Below are 15,573 nucleotides of genomic sequence, written 5' to 3'. Positions count from 1 at the left end.
CAGACGATCTAAACTAGGACTTATTGACGCTTTGTTGTTTGGGAAAAGTTACTGAAGGCGTTTCTAATATCTTTAATAGTAAGAAAACTAACAAATGGAAGTTTCATCATCTCCACAGCTCAAACTAGCTTCCCCTCCCTAGTTCCAATAAAGATGCAGGCAGAAATGTTTTCTTAATTAGTGTTTGTCTTCGGCAAAAACCTAACACCGACAATCCATCTACTGTATTTACCAAAATACGAGAAAACACTCATTATCACAGTCGTATATTTGACCTCTACTCAAACAAGATCCTATTCCCAATATATTCTTGATATAATGTCTTCTCCTGATAAGCTCAGCTCACAAACCCATCCAACTTTATTTCATACCATGGAACAACCTTCACCCAACGTCTCAGGTTCGTGTCCACTAGCTTTATTTGGTTCGGCTATTGCTTCTGTATTGATAAAAAAAATTCAAACCAAATATTAGAAATAATGTGGAATGATTTTAATGGGATTATATTGATCAAGTGCATATAATAAACAACTGTGTTATACCAACTAGTTTTACCAACTAAGGCTGTTGGCATCTTTAGGGTACAAAAGGCACTAAAAAGTAAAAAATTGTTACAAACTTAAACAACCGATTCCAATTATATTAAACAAAGAACAGAGCGCGTACAATGCACGCATAGAGCATGCTTGATATCACTTGTTGTTATTTAGGAACGTTCTGTAGTTGACACTGTAATTCAGTTCTGGTGATTTGAGAGATCTAATAAGGTCTTCCAGATCACGGGCAAGATTAGACTTTGGTTCCTGTTAAGGTTTTGTATACGGCGGGCAACTGCTGTGGCCTCTTTAAAAATTCGTGAGCGGAAGTCCTCTTCCATGTATACGTAATTGTGCTTATATCCCACTCTGTGGTATGGTTCGTTCTTAAGAAATGTAAAGCTAACCCCGATTTTTCTTCTCTGTTATTGTTGACGTCACTTGTGTGTTCTTTTTGCCTACTTTCAAGGCTCCTTGAAGGTTGGCCGATGTAATTCAAGCCTCACGAGCAGGGTATGTTGTAAACACCAGCATATTTGGAGAAAGGATGACTATCCTTTGGAGATCTTAAGAATTGCCTAATCGTTTCGGTCGGTTTAAAGGCCACTCTTATTTTATGTGGTCAAAGGAGTCTTGCAATCTTATTGGAAACTGTCCCTAAGTAAGAAATGACGATGGTAGAAATATAACGTATATCATCTTGTTGTCTTTGTCTGGGTTCAGAGAAAAGTATCTTGTGGACGAGTCTTCGAGGAAATCCATTCATGGTAAGGTTGGTAGATTACAGCGATAGTTCTTCCTGGAGGTCTTGTTGATCTGTTTATAAGGAGAGAGAGGCATGGTTCTTCAGCATGTGTGCAATAATAAGTTTCTGAGAAATGTTGGGAGGAAGTGAAATGTAAATAACGTCCTGTATTAATAGGTTTGCGGTAAACTGTGAGGTTGATACCATCAATATTCAAGAGAATGTTCCTGTGTTGAGATATAATACCCATCCTTCCTCCTCCTCGTTTTCCCTTTCAGACGTTCCCGACCATAGGTGACTTTGCAGGCATTGCCCATAAAGCATTCCTGGGGAGATTTTCAGGGTAGTTCACCATTGCTTTCCCCAACTCCCCAGTTTTATCCAGGCTCGGCACCAGCATATGGCTGGTACGTATTCATGACTGTAATCCGTGTGTGTGTTCACGGGCTTGTCTCTTCTGGGATACGAAAAACCCGAGTTTCCGGGTGAAAAACGCCGTACCTCCATATGAGACCGGCTAACTCACCTTTATTCAAAAGGGAGCAGATAAAGTTTCCTCAAGTCACTGAGGGGAATCGAGCCCAGGGCTTTCCGACCAAAGTGATTCGTCTATACTGAATGAGCTACATAGGCTCTACCAATCCTTTATTATCTATTTAATGTATTCTATTCAACTGGCTTCTGTCCCGCTGCATAAAACAAGCTAACATTCATCACATTTCAAAGTCACTCAATAAAGTTCCATCCAACTGCGCTCACTTTGGTTCTCTCAAAACCTTGGATAAGGTTGTTAACGGTCAACGTCTTCACCCACCGTAAGCAGGCTAATTGATGACAAGAAATATGGACACGTTTTTGTTCTATGTGTTTCGAAGGCATTTGTCCGGGTCCTGGCATAACGGTTATTAACAATTTATTCTCGTATAGCCTGCTTTCTTCTTTTTGCAATCAGGTAGTCATCTGCACCCCTGCTTGCTCACAACATGTCATAGTAGATAGTTTTTCTCTACTAAGATTTTCCGACTATTGCATATGTGCCAAAGGCCTCTGTATTTTAGCTTACACTTTTCCTCTTGTAAATAAAAATCCTCTTCTCAGTCTTGAAATTCTATTAATAATTTTGTTACTGATGGTAATATAAATCCCTCTTTACATTATTAGATAAATATTTTAGTACATTTCAGAGACCGATTATTAGAATCATGTTCAACCATAACCAAAGTCCTAAAGTCTTATTTCATTTTTAAACAAAAATAGCGAAAAAAAAGTCAAGTTTCTTTTTCGCCAAATCTTGTAATGAAATAATTCTTTAGCCTTGAAAATAGTTGTGAAAGGTTATGGAAACATTACCATGACTCCTTCCTATCGCATCAAAATGCCAAGGTCTACATCATTTATTTTTATTATATCAATCTCTAAATCAACAAATGCTTCGCGTCCGTAGCATTTGTTGATTAAAGATAAGAAACGTCTCTCTACACTTAACAAGAAGCTTTTCAAATCATTTCGGATTCTTTAGTAAGCAGGGAAAATGAATCTTATTTGCTAAATAAAAGCATTGAAACGTCCATTCCACATTGGAATTCGAACGTGCATCCTATAGGATAGAAAGTTTAGAAATTACCACTCGGTTAGAGATTTGGACTTCGTGTTGGTACGTCAACTTCTAGAGAAATTCTTAATATGTTGCATACAGAATAACGATTTAAATCTGACGAGAATCGCGTGCCTTTGGAAAATATTTTTGGTGACGGAAATATAAAGGGTTTGATGGAAAAAATGGTAAAAATGAATAAAGCTTTTAATTTCACTTTTATTGATTCCGGCAGAAATCTTCCCAATTAAAAACAGTCTTTACAAATATGAGCTATTTAATGTTTGTTTTATTTATTTTTCTGCTTCATTATGTATGTCCCCTCATTAAGGGTATCGCAAAATTTTCAAGAATCAAGTTCCTCAGTGAAATTTATTATTGTCATTATTATTAGTAGTATTTGTTGTATTGCTGCACCACTATGGAGTCCACGCGGTTAGCTTAGTCGCTTTTCGCTTCGTAACGATATGGTTGGGAAAGGAGCGTCCTAGGCTAGAATGCCGTCGACGACGTGAGGAGCTTAATGATCTTCCTCAGCCATAGCCAAATTAGCCGGTCTTGGGCGTGGACAGCAGGGTTTTTTCTCCACCATTTTATCTGTTTTTTTTCATTCCGCAAGCAGGCAAACCGGCTTCGTGAACACACACGGATTGCAGTCAGGAATACTGACCCAGCCATAAGCCTGATTCTTCAGCACTGCCGGTTCCGGGCAAATATAAAATTCGGGAGGACCAAGGTAGTGCCATACCTCCCCGTAAAACGGGATTCACGGACGTTGTATAATCATACGAAATTATTACCACTATGGAATCTAAGCACTTGTCCGAAATGAATATTCCAAATACACATCACTAATTTAACTCATGAGGTTCACTTAGTATTAACGTTTTCGTGCATATCACGAATGTGGTTTTAATTTCGTATGTTTCATGACGTGTTTGCCTGTTTTGAGGATGGAAAAACCTCATTTTCCGGGAGGGAGAGAAAGTCTAAATTCTCTTCAATTTAAAATTTCATTTCTAACTCTTTCTTCGCGTCCGAGACAGGAATCGAATGGAAAGGTATTGCCACACCTAAAGTGTATTTATTTTACCTACAGTGTTATCAACTGCTCTAAAGAAAGTCAATTGGCATAAAACAGTTCAAAACTAGTATGTCGTAGTTTGCATCCGTATATTCAATAACACTCTCACACGCGAAATACTGTTAGTGATATGAGGGAAGGGGGCTGAATAGTTCTGATAAACACTTAGGAAAAAAAAACGATATTAAATCAACTGATATAACCACAAGAAAGAGCATATTTTAAAATCTTCAAACCCCATGTTTCCTCAAGTTGTAATAATTTGTTCTTTTTCTTTTAGGATATTTATAAGAAACTGTGCTAAACATTTTGAAGAAATTTGAGAAGCACGAGAACTGTTCAGCACACCTTTGTAGATAGACGAACAAATCTGCTTTATGGATAGTGGATTTGCGAGTAGATGGAGAATTTAGTAGAACAGATGGTGGGTTTTAAGAAGTGGACCACCCTCTCCTAATGAGCCCTTGCAGTAGCCATTCTAATTATTATTGTGACTTCAAATAAGAAGTCACTTCTACCAAAATAAGAATAGCTAAAGAGGGAATAAAACGTTTGTAAGGTTTTCTGCTTATGCTAATGAGGATGAACAGAAGTTTGCCGAATTTAATAATATGTTCGTTGCGTTGTCAAAAACTATATAACATTCATTCGTTTAATGTTATCTGAACTCATCTACAGGAAACAATACAAAAAGCAGTGACGGTAATCTTGCAAGTGACCATACCGTTGATTAAACAAAACGGAATTAGTGAAATTGGTCATTGGAAGGGCATAATCATGTACTGCAGTACATGATTATGCCATTCTAATTTCAGCTTTGACATCTCTCTCTCTCTCTCTCTCTCTTTACAACTGAAACATACTCCTAACCGAGATAACGGAAGAAATTTTCTTCACAATAGGTGCAACGAGCAGCCAGAATATCCCTCGCTTTAGATTTTATACGAAAATTATTGAACATTTTCTTGAACTCTATCTGGTTTTCACCTTTCCCTATTTCTAATCTTTCAGTGTTTTGATATCTTCCGATATATTATATCACCATCGTGATTAACAAGTTGGACTTATATATTCTCTAGATCTTTATATGACATATGTTATATACGCTGCCTGAATAGAAATCAAAGAACAACACCATGGGTGAGGTGCATCGTGTTATGTAACTTGTCACGACCAAGCCAGTATAAATTGGGGGAATATGAAGTTTTCAAGTCAGTCAACTGTATGAGAGTGAAATCGCTGCGAGAAGGGAACTCTGGGGTTTTGAAAGAGGCATTGTAATAGGGTACCGTGTAGCAGCCCTATCTCTTCAGCAAAATGATACAAATTGGGCCATTACAGGTGAACAATCAGTGATACCTCACTGAAATGGAAGCGCAGGGAGTCATCTGCAAGGGCTATCCTAGTAGACAACCCACCACATTCACCGAAAGTGACCTTAGGATGTTGCCAAAGCTAATGCGTAAAAATTGCCATTAGCGTGGCTAGTAGATCAAAGGATCGTAGTTGATTTAGCTGGCTTCGATGCCAGACATGATCACTGTCTTTGGAAATATCAAGAGTGACAGAATAAGTGTCGCTGAACTTTTCCATTGCATATGTGATGGTGATGGGTAATGTAAGATAAGAGATCACCAGCGAATCTTGAAGGGCAGAGTACATACTGGTAGTCGCAGATGAAGTAATAGGACTGTAGGTAGTGAAAAACTTGGTGATTGTGACTTCTCCATATTTTCGATAGGACTGAAGTGATGGCAAGTGGTCGTTAATTTGTAATAGGGTATTAGTGAAATTGGTCATTGTGATTGTGACTTCTCCATATTTTCGATAGGACTGAAGTGATGGCAAGTGGTCGTTAATTTGACGGTAGACATCTGTTTTTCTTTTTTTGAAATAGGCTGGAAATGAGATTACTTCTATATGTTAGCAACTGTGTATAACCGATTGTAGAAACAAAACAGGACGACCGTTAACTCTCTGACGTTCAGGGCATAAAGACTTTTTTGTGACCATATTTAGTAATTTTATGATGTCATTTTGTCGATATGCTTCCTGTAGCTTTTCGACAAAAGGCCATCCGGTAAGGTTGGAAGGCATTTCCCTCCATCAGCTATACTGCCGTATAGCTGATGGAGGGAAATGCCTGTCTCTCTCTCTCTCTCTCTCTCTCTCTCTCTCTCTCTCTCTCTATATATATATATATATATATATATATATATATATATATAGAGAGAGAGAGAGAGAGAGAGAGAGAGAGAGGGGGGGAGAGAGAGAGAGAGACAGAAAAAGAGGGTTGAAGCGCAGGTAATCAAAAGTTACTTCCAACAGCTTTAGCAATGGACAGAAGGCATGGCTTCCATTTCAATGTTTTCAACTTTTGGGTCTTATGAAATCGGATCTGGATCTGATGATGACTATTTCTCATTTGTAGTGTTTTAGAATTTTCTTCATCTGTTCTTCTGATGCACTTTCTTTTGAACCAAGACTTCGAAAACGACGAGAGAGCTGAGTGAGAACTGGGGCAGGAAAAAGGGGTGAGAACTTATTTTCATCTCATTTGGCTTACTTTGCCATCCTTCGATGACGCAATTTCAAAATCACATAACAAAGTAATACGTAAACACTGTACTTAGTACCAGAAATATTCCATCCTACTCTAACAATAATAAATAAAGTTAAAGGTGATAAATATAAGGTTAGGAATAAAGAATGTTTTTTTTTTTTTTTTTTACCGAAATTAGGAAACATTCTGCAGAATAATTATATAAAAGAATCAGTTTGGCTAACTGTACCAAATAGACTGCATAATTATTCAAATATTCTCTACTATATGTAAAAGATAAATAGTGCTCCTTCACAGTTCTCTTGATTTTATGCTAAACCAATATACCTTTTGAATTATTGCCTTTTTATCTGCGTTAATACTGAATTACTGCTAGTAATTTATGCTTTTCTACCTTGGATGAGCAGTTGTTCTTAGGTTACATAGATTACATTTTTAAAAAATTATTTTACTGCAATGAGGAATTAAGAATAAATAGATTGATCAAATTGAAACCAAAAATATTTATTGCAGCAGTGGAATATTGCAGTCCGGAAAAGTATGTTGATTTCTGTTCAGATAATTGCAGACCTGCTTGTGAGTGAGTACTTATTTCTTTTTCAACATATTGAGATATTTCTTGATTACAGCGTTTCAATAGTGTAAGACAGAATTCAACTTTTATACATAAAAATTATATATAATTTGTGTGTGTGTGTGTGTGTGTGTGTGTGTGTGTGTGTGTGTGTGTGTGTGTGTGTGTGTGTGTGTGTGTGTGTGTGTGTGTGTGTGTGTGTGTGTGTGTGTGTGTGTGTGTGATGACCGTCAGAGAAAGATATTACATTCTATATAAATTATTCTCAACCATGTTCTCCTTAATGTAATTCAAGCAGCTTCATGCCTTCAATGAATACATTGGTGGTTTAGTAGTCCTTATTATACTAGTAGGTTAATTTGATCACCTCCAACGCATAACGCAACATCCCAGCCAGGAGCTGCTTGAATTGCATAATGGTGGAGACCGGCTGTCCCTCCAGTTTCCAAGAAACGTTGCCTAGGGCTAAATGTTCTCGATTACTCCCTTTTGGGTTTAAATCTTGTTATAGGATTTATTTATATTTTAAATTTCCCTCTTTTTCTACAAATATATTCTAATATTGTAAGTATGACTTAACACAGATTTGGACTTTATCTAATTCAAAACGTTGCTGATGTATTTCCTTTCTTCTAATTGAATGCCTTTTGTGACTGATTGGACATTATTGGCATAATTGTAAGAGTTATTTAAATAATGAAATGCGATTTGTGTAATCGGGTAGTCAGGTGTGCACATGTATTATATAATCGCTATCGTTTTCTTTATAGCAATTTGGAGTACCGAGTCACTGTTCAATCTTCTGATATGCATCCCTCTACACTATCATATAAGAAGGTAGGATAAAAAAATATTACCATTTAAATTCATTTTCTTTGTACTCGCGATTGGCCTCTTTACCATTTGAAAGACTTTTTTTACTAATCGAAATGAAAATTTCCTTTCATTTTTTCAGGGTCTGATAGTATTGGTAATCTTTTTAGACCGATATGTGGACGAGCACTTTTATAAACCGCAGTATGAAGTAAGTTGCTTTTATTTACATATTTTATATCTCTGATTACAGGGGTAAAAATAAATCCAAGAATACAGCATTATTATTCTGACAGTGTAAGAAAAAAGAACATATTAATAAAATTAAAACTTATTATTATTATTTTTTTAATTTTAAGTCTTCAGCAAGTCTGTCTTTGTGAAAGGAAAGCAGGGTTACGGAAATTGAATTTATAACTGCACCCATACTCGGTTTTTAGCCTCTCGGTAGTTGGTATTTCAACAAGACCCAGAAGTCAGGAGTTATAATTGTATTACCTGACAGTGACTAAATAACCAGATTTAGGGAAAATTAACCAGGAACACTAACTAGTTATATCCTTCAACTAATCTCGGACAGTTTTTAGAGTGTACCTACCAACGATATCCTCGAAACCATGTATGCTATTATCATGTAGGGATTATGGCAATATTCCATAACATTATTGTACCATAAAAGAAGGTAGAATCTTTACTCATTTTGAGAGTGGCCTGTTGTAAAATGAACATACATTTTCCCATATTTGAATTGTAGAATAACAGGTGTATTACGGAATCAGGTTCCATATACAGTGTATGTACCCTTTGCTGTAAACCATACAAAAGGAAGTTCAGAAAACCAGTGCAGAAATCAGTATGCCTGGTTTCTTCTTGCAACATCTTCCTATTCCACAGGCTGAGAAGCGCGCGCGCACACAGACACACACACAATGTTGACAAAAATATTTGGACACCTTACGTGATATGCAAATTTCCGATTCTACTATAATAAATATTCAAGAGAAGCGTCTGAGTAAGTCTGATAATAAAAGCTGGAATATACTGCATATTTTGCATTGTACTCGATGTCAAGATGCCACGTTGAGCTGAAATGACATACTTGCAACTTACAATGGTAGTTAAGAGTGACAACAGTAGTTTTCTGTGCGTGAAATTACTACCCATCTCAGGATACCAAAATCTACCTTTGCTTATATCATTCGTATATGAAACATCGATTGTACTACCACAGCAGTAAAACGACCCGGGAGACCAGTGACATTCACTCACTGAGAATGAATTCAAGGCCCTAATGTTCGAGCATCGTACACGTAATCAGCTGTTAAGCTGAACGTGCTGACTCTGCAGCAGAACTGTCCTCAGAGAGTTGAATGCCTTAAGTTGCCACGACATTTCTTTTGCAAACAATCCACGCATCACTCCTCTTAACGGCAAAAGGCATTTGGACTGATGTCTTTTGACATCAGTCCAAATGTCTTTTGCCGTTAAGTCTTTCACACCATTCTTCGACCGTCATTGATTGCAAGAAGGTTCTGTGTAGCAACCTTTTTCCGATGATTGTGTTTGAATCTGGAGATTATCTGGGGAAAGGTTCCTTCAAAACTGTATCATTACAACTAGTGAGGTGGAGTTTGTATGGGGAATGGGGGTGTTTCGGTTGGGTGGTGCTTGATTCATTGATGAACACACCCAAAATCATGACATTTGATGGTTACCTGGAAAACTTCACGCTTCCCACGCTGTGGAAGCGCTGCGAGAATGACCCTTGCATGCTTCTTCAGCATGACAATTATCCATGCTATACTGCACTGCGCGAAGATTGGTTTCCACGAAACCACTTTGAAATGCTTGACGAGCCTGCTTTAAGTCCAGAATTCTATTCCATCGAATATCTTTAGGACGAATTAGAATGCCGAATTTACCCCAGACTGTGGCAGGCCTCATCATCAGCAGAAATCATTGGGGAGATTTGCGCGAGGAATTGAAGACTATTCCTGTTTCCAGGTTTCAGAAAGTTACGATCTTAGGAGCGAAGATACTGCAGGCAAGGTTGAGATGGTTTGGTCACGTGATGAGGAGGGAGGACGAGTGTGTGAGAAGAAAATTCATGCTGATGAATGTGCAGAGGAGGTGGAAGCGCGGGCACCAAACATGAGATGGAGGGAGCTGGTGGAGGACTTGAGGATTAAGAACTTGGATGTGGTTACAGCTCAAAGCAGGAGCTGTAACAACTCCAAGGGGGATGTGGAGGAGAATCCCTATAAGCAGCGAACCTTCTTAAGTGGGACAAGCTGCAGAAGAAGAAGAAGAAGAAGAGGAAGAAAGGTAGTTGTTGTCACTCAAGACAAAGTTGTTCCCATTCGGCACAAGGAATAAAAGAATAATTAAACCACACCTGGATGTCGAAATACCTCTATCACAACATTGTTGTGTGTGTGTGTTCTGCTTTAATTTTCCTTCGACAGAAAGTTAATAAAAAAGAAAAAGTGTGAATATTATAAATCAACCAACATTCATGTGTTTTGAATGAAGGAGAGAGAAGTGAAAATTTTGGCTTTCAATTTAAAAATCTAAAAAGAATATTCATTCTGGTTAATTAAAGGATATGCGTAATGATTTCTGTTTCCCTTTTTAGACGGTAGAGTTGTTCAGCTACATTGGCGGATACATCGGAATATGGCTCGGAGTGTCGCTGGTGGCCGTGTTCGACCTTCTGGAAAGTTTGTTTTTGATAGCTACGGTCTCGTGGTGTCCTTTTGGACGTGTAATTGAAATCGGTCGAAGTCTTTGAATGCTTTGTTAAGTGCATCTAGTAACGAATAATATCTTTTGATTACTTCGAGATAATTATAAGAATTTTTTCTTTGTGAAACCAAAAAAGAAAATTATCTTTGAATTTCTATTTCCTTACTTAATTTTTCATTATAATATACTTGCACCAAATAAAGTAGAGAAGGTATTAGTGTCCAATTTGAAGAAAACGCAGTTAGGATGTGGGATGAGCAACTTTCTTTTATTACTTAGAACACAGTAATATATTTTTTGCAAAATGTTTTGAGTCATTTATTATCTGAAGAGTGAATAACGAATATGTATTACGTGTCGTGACATTTTGTAAATGGATCTTCTTGTAATGAGAATTTTTACTGTAGACATATCTACTGAAACAACATTTTGTTAAATAAATAAAAACTGAAACATCGATTAAATACTATAGCTCGCTATACATATTGCATTTTCAAACAAAATAATCAGTCTTAATTTGTTATTATTCGCTTATGTTATTAAATTAATTTTTCTTGTACTGGTGTCCAAGACAAACAATCTTAGTCAATAATTCTCTTTATCTTTCCATATAGTAACCTATCATACCTAACCTACAACGTATACCGCTAATGAAGCTATGTTATTTGCAGTCAATCTGTTACTGATTGACTGCAAAGTTACTTCTAATTCTTCTGAAATAATGTTCAGTGCTTATCATTATTTCGGTTTGTCTAATTAGGTTAGATTTTTTCTTTTATTATTACCCGCGATAGACATCTTTTTCATGTGTGTGTTCAGTGCTATTAATTCCTTGTATCATTTAAATTAGGTGTAGTTAAAAATGTTCTTGTAATCGTGTATGACGTTATGTCATTTAAAATACTTGGAAAGGGAGGAAATACTAGTAGGAATTAAAGATGATAAAGGTAAATTAAAATTGCGAATCAGGGTATTCTATATAGAGAGATTATACGAGTATCATCCATAGAAATATAAAATAAGAAATGCATCTGGAGCAGACAATATTCGAGCATAAATGTTAACACGGAGGCATAAAAGTTTTACAATAGCTGCTGCATAGTGCAGAATTACAAAGATGACCAGGTAAGATTTCTGCAAACATATTTCAAAAGACGCTAAGAAAAAGTTTAGAAGAGACACTTGCGGAATAATAAACTGGATTTGAGCCAACAACGAGTTCTCGGAATTAGATTTTCACATTGAGTTGCGAAAAGATAAGAATATAACAAGAATCTGTATTTCAGTTAACAGAAAATGTATCCATGTAAGGTATACAATAAGCTTCCAAGAAAAAAGTTATTTTAAACGTTATATAGTTATATAGTGTAAATGGACATTTTATCCAGAATACACAGTCTTCATATATTACATTTAAATTCTCTTTCAGCAGGTAGAATTGAGGGATGTTCCGAGGGATGGTTTATCGTAAAATTAAATGTAAGAAATTCGGCTGTTTACTTAATGCTGATGGCGCTATCCTTCTAAATAAATTAAATCAAGAAGGCATTCATTAGCTAAATGATGTAATAAATGTCCGCGCGGTTAGCCTAGTGGCTTTGCGCTGCGCAACCATATGCCTGGGGAAGGAGTATCCCAGGTTCGATTCCCGTCGAAGACGGGAGGAATTTGAGGATCTTCCTCAGCCATAGCCAAGTTAGCTGCTCTTGGGCGTGGACATCAGGATTTTTCCCCCCAGTTTATCTGGGGTTTTTAATCCCGCAAGCAGACAAACCGGCCCCGTGAACAATCAGGGATAAAGCCATTAAATACTGGTCATTTCCATCCAATAGGTTCCATCCAATAGGAGTGACCATCCATTCCTCGTAATTCGGTTCCGAAATCTAATCATGCTTGGAAGGTTGTGGGCCTTAAAGGCCTGTGAAAGCAATTGGGATAGAATAGGATAGTAATAAATGTAATAAATTTATATTAAAATCAGCAATGAAAATTGACAATTAAATATAGGAATTAACGTGGAAACATTAAATGTTTCAAAGCAGCAGAACATTTAGAATAGATTACAATCTTTCAAATATTACAAAAATAATAGTTTTGATGTTAAATTATATATCAGAATAAATAATAGAGCAAAGATATGATGCGGAGGGAGCTGAATAAATGAATATGGAAAAATAGAGAAATTATACAAGCCTAGTTAGCTAACATGTAACTAGCAGAATACAGAGAGTGTATTCTGCTGTTATTTGAGTGAGAGATAAAACAGATGTTTCAAGAATAGAGACAACATTTGTGATGAAATTCAGTCACTGAAAACGGTGAAGTAGACAAAACAGGAAAATCTTTTTTTCATTACTATAAAAAACATAATGGATTGTATTTGGAAATACAGACTTTTATTAATGACAAATCCGGAATTAATTGTCACTTTAAAAAAATAGGGAGACTGTTTATGAAACTAGGGAGAAATATAATTTGCAGAAAGAGCGGATTTGAAGAGTGTGGGGATATGAATGTTGTCGGAATGGAAGATAACGTTTTGAGCAAAAATCATGAGTGAATGAAGAAATAAAGAATGTTTCATATTAGCAGAATGCAATAGGATTCCTTGCGGAGAATGTTTTTGAACTATTTTACACCAGCAGTAACATTTGCTAGTAGGGAAAGGAAAAGGGCATTATTAATGCGAAAGGCACACAGTCGCTATGAATACGAGGAGAGATTTCAAAGCTCGTTCATTAATTCGAGCGGAATAATTTTGAACAAAGGAGAGGTATTTCGTGCATTATTAATGCATATTTCTAGTATCTGCTATCGTAGCTGAAACGTTATCGAGAGAGAGAGAGAGAGAGTGTGTGTGTGAAAATTGAGTCAATTTTCTAGAAAACAAATATATATAAGAGGAACATTGAAAAAAACGGAACAGCTTGGTGAATAGGGATAATAGTATAGAATACGTCAATTGAGGGAGCTTTCAGGATAACTTTATGAGATATTTCTCATTGTGTGGCAGGAATGGAAAGAATAAAATGTTGACCTTAGAATTTTAGGATGACTTTATTTGGTATGACAATAAGAGGGAGGTTTTTCTCATGCAGTGAATGCGTTTGCCAGAGTAGATAGCGAATGCACTTAAAGGTGAAGATTGCAAGGTATCGTTTAACAGACATTGAAAGAAATAGAATGAAAATCTCTCTAGACGATCTGAAAGGCCCTTGTTCATATACACAAGAAACATTTTCGGTATTCTACTTATTTTAATTTGCTTATTGCCCTACCCACAGAAGTTAGCAAACCTATTGTACATTAAAGCAACTGGACAGACTCGGTTACTAATTGGAAAGCTCTACTCAGCAGACCAAACTTGAAGCTGTTTTTTTCAAGCTACTTCTAGTATTTAGTCAAGCGAATGGTGATCTCACACGGCCTAATGAAAATAGTCTATTTTGTCACCTAAACAGATTCACAAACGTCAGCACTCTGATTCAATATATCTTATGCACGATTTATCGTGTGCCTTTAATTTACTATCTAACCAGACATAATTAATCTATATCATATGATTTATTAATAAACTAATTCACTTTAGGAATTATACAATTTGAAAGATCAGGTGTAAGGTTGATATCTCGAGTAGGATAATCCCGATTATGTAATCCACAGCCTAAGGTACTGTTATTAACTAATTTTAATACTAATGCTCGGCTGAGATATGTATTAAATTTTGCAAAGTTTAATGAAATTAATTTTAAACAAATGATTTTTGATTATTCTTTTGCTAAAAAACGTATTGTGAAGAGATTGTGAATAATTATGTCTTAATAAAAATGTAATTGTTTGTTAGCGATGATTCAACAAAAGTCATTTTTGTTTTCATTCCATAAAAAGTAAATATTTGCTTATTTGTTTAGCAGCATTTAATAAATAAAACATCTATTTCATTTTAGGTGGTTTTTTCTTCTTCATTTTATTGAATAATACCTTAACCCCACATAACAATCTATTGCAGGAAAACATAAAACAAATAAACGTGTAAATAACTAATTAACAATCCCATGTTTTCTATAATTATTTTAGTTTTTTTTTTTTTTATAATTTCGGAAAGGATTGGATCAAATGGTTAGTAAAACCTTTCTTATTATAGCTGTTAGTGTTTCTCTGTTTAACCAGAAGGTTTAAATTACTTGTTTTATTGGCTTATCGGCAGGTGGCTGAAAGGAAGCTAACAAAAAACAGCGTTATAAAGTCAGAACAACAAGAACATGGTCTTATCTTCACCTTATGCAACATCATGACTTCATCTTTGCTTTTAAAAGTCTGAAGACTTGAAATAAAAATGATTTGTAAACAAGAAATAATATCTCTTTCTCCTGACTATCTTTCACCGTCTGCTACGGAAATCTCTGACAATCTTTGCATCCTAGTAGATAAAATAAACATTAATGAAAATTAGCGTAAAAAGAGATTATTATTACCAACTAACAGTCAATTATGCGCCTATGAACTTCCAATTATTCTTGGATTTCGTTATTACCGCAATTCGAGGAAAAGGTGGTTAGCGCTATACCTATAAGTATTATTTTGCCTGTAAAACTGCGTGTGTTCTACTAGCCGGTTTGCCTAGTTGCGAGTTGAAAACTCTCCAAGTGGCAGAGTTCTCTTAGTTTCAGGTAGGAGAACCATTACAAAGTTCATTGAAAGGTAATGTATTAATAGTAGGAATTACTGAAGGATGATACAAAGCACAAAACCCTACTATCCTAGTAAACCTAGTAAACGTGGATTATTTATAAATATTGTTCTGAAAGTTCGTGAACTACGAACTTTCAGACTCACCGATAATGTATTCATCAGGGAAAACACAGTTTTTTCGACAGTATGTCTTACGAACTTATAGGATGTTTTCAAAATTTCATAGT

General features: G+C 36.0%; 1 protein-coding gene across 3 annotated transcripts in view; it reads left to right on the top strand.

Annotated features, from left to right (window-relative positions):
• The window catches only part of LOC150096843 (acid-sensing ion channel 1A-like), a 41,959-nt gene extending 27,364 nt beyond the window's left edge, over positions 1-14,595 (top strand). For all 3 annotated transcript variants that reach the window (XM_090408150.1, XM_090408149.1, XM_090408152.1), the window contains exons 9-12: positions 7,036-7,102; positions 7,867-7,933; positions 8,052-8,120; positions 10,545-14,595. In XM_090408150.1, the coding sequence (XP_090264276.1) occupies positions 7,036-7,102; positions 7,867-7,933; positions 8,052-8,120; positions 10,545-10,700 (359 nt within the window). In that variant the 3' untranslated portion in view covers positions 10,701-14,595. The remainder of the gene's footprint in view (positions 1-7,035; positions 7,103-7,866; positions 7,934-8,051; positions 8,121-10,544) is intronic.
• The last annotated feature ends 978 nt before the right edge of the window (positions 14,596-15,573 follow it).

Source organism: Typopeltis vanoorti, chromosome 18, assembly GCF_054136105.1.
Source record: "Typopeltis vanoorti isolate ZY-2024b chromosome 18, IOZ_Tvanoo_1.0, whole genome shotgun sequence".
NCBI lineage: Eukaryota > Metazoa > Arthropoda > Arachnida > Uropygi > Thelyphonidae > Typopeltis > Typopeltis vanoorti.
The sequence above is the reverse complement of the archived record's forward strand: the minus strand, read 5'-3'. Positions and strand labels throughout refer to the sequence as shown.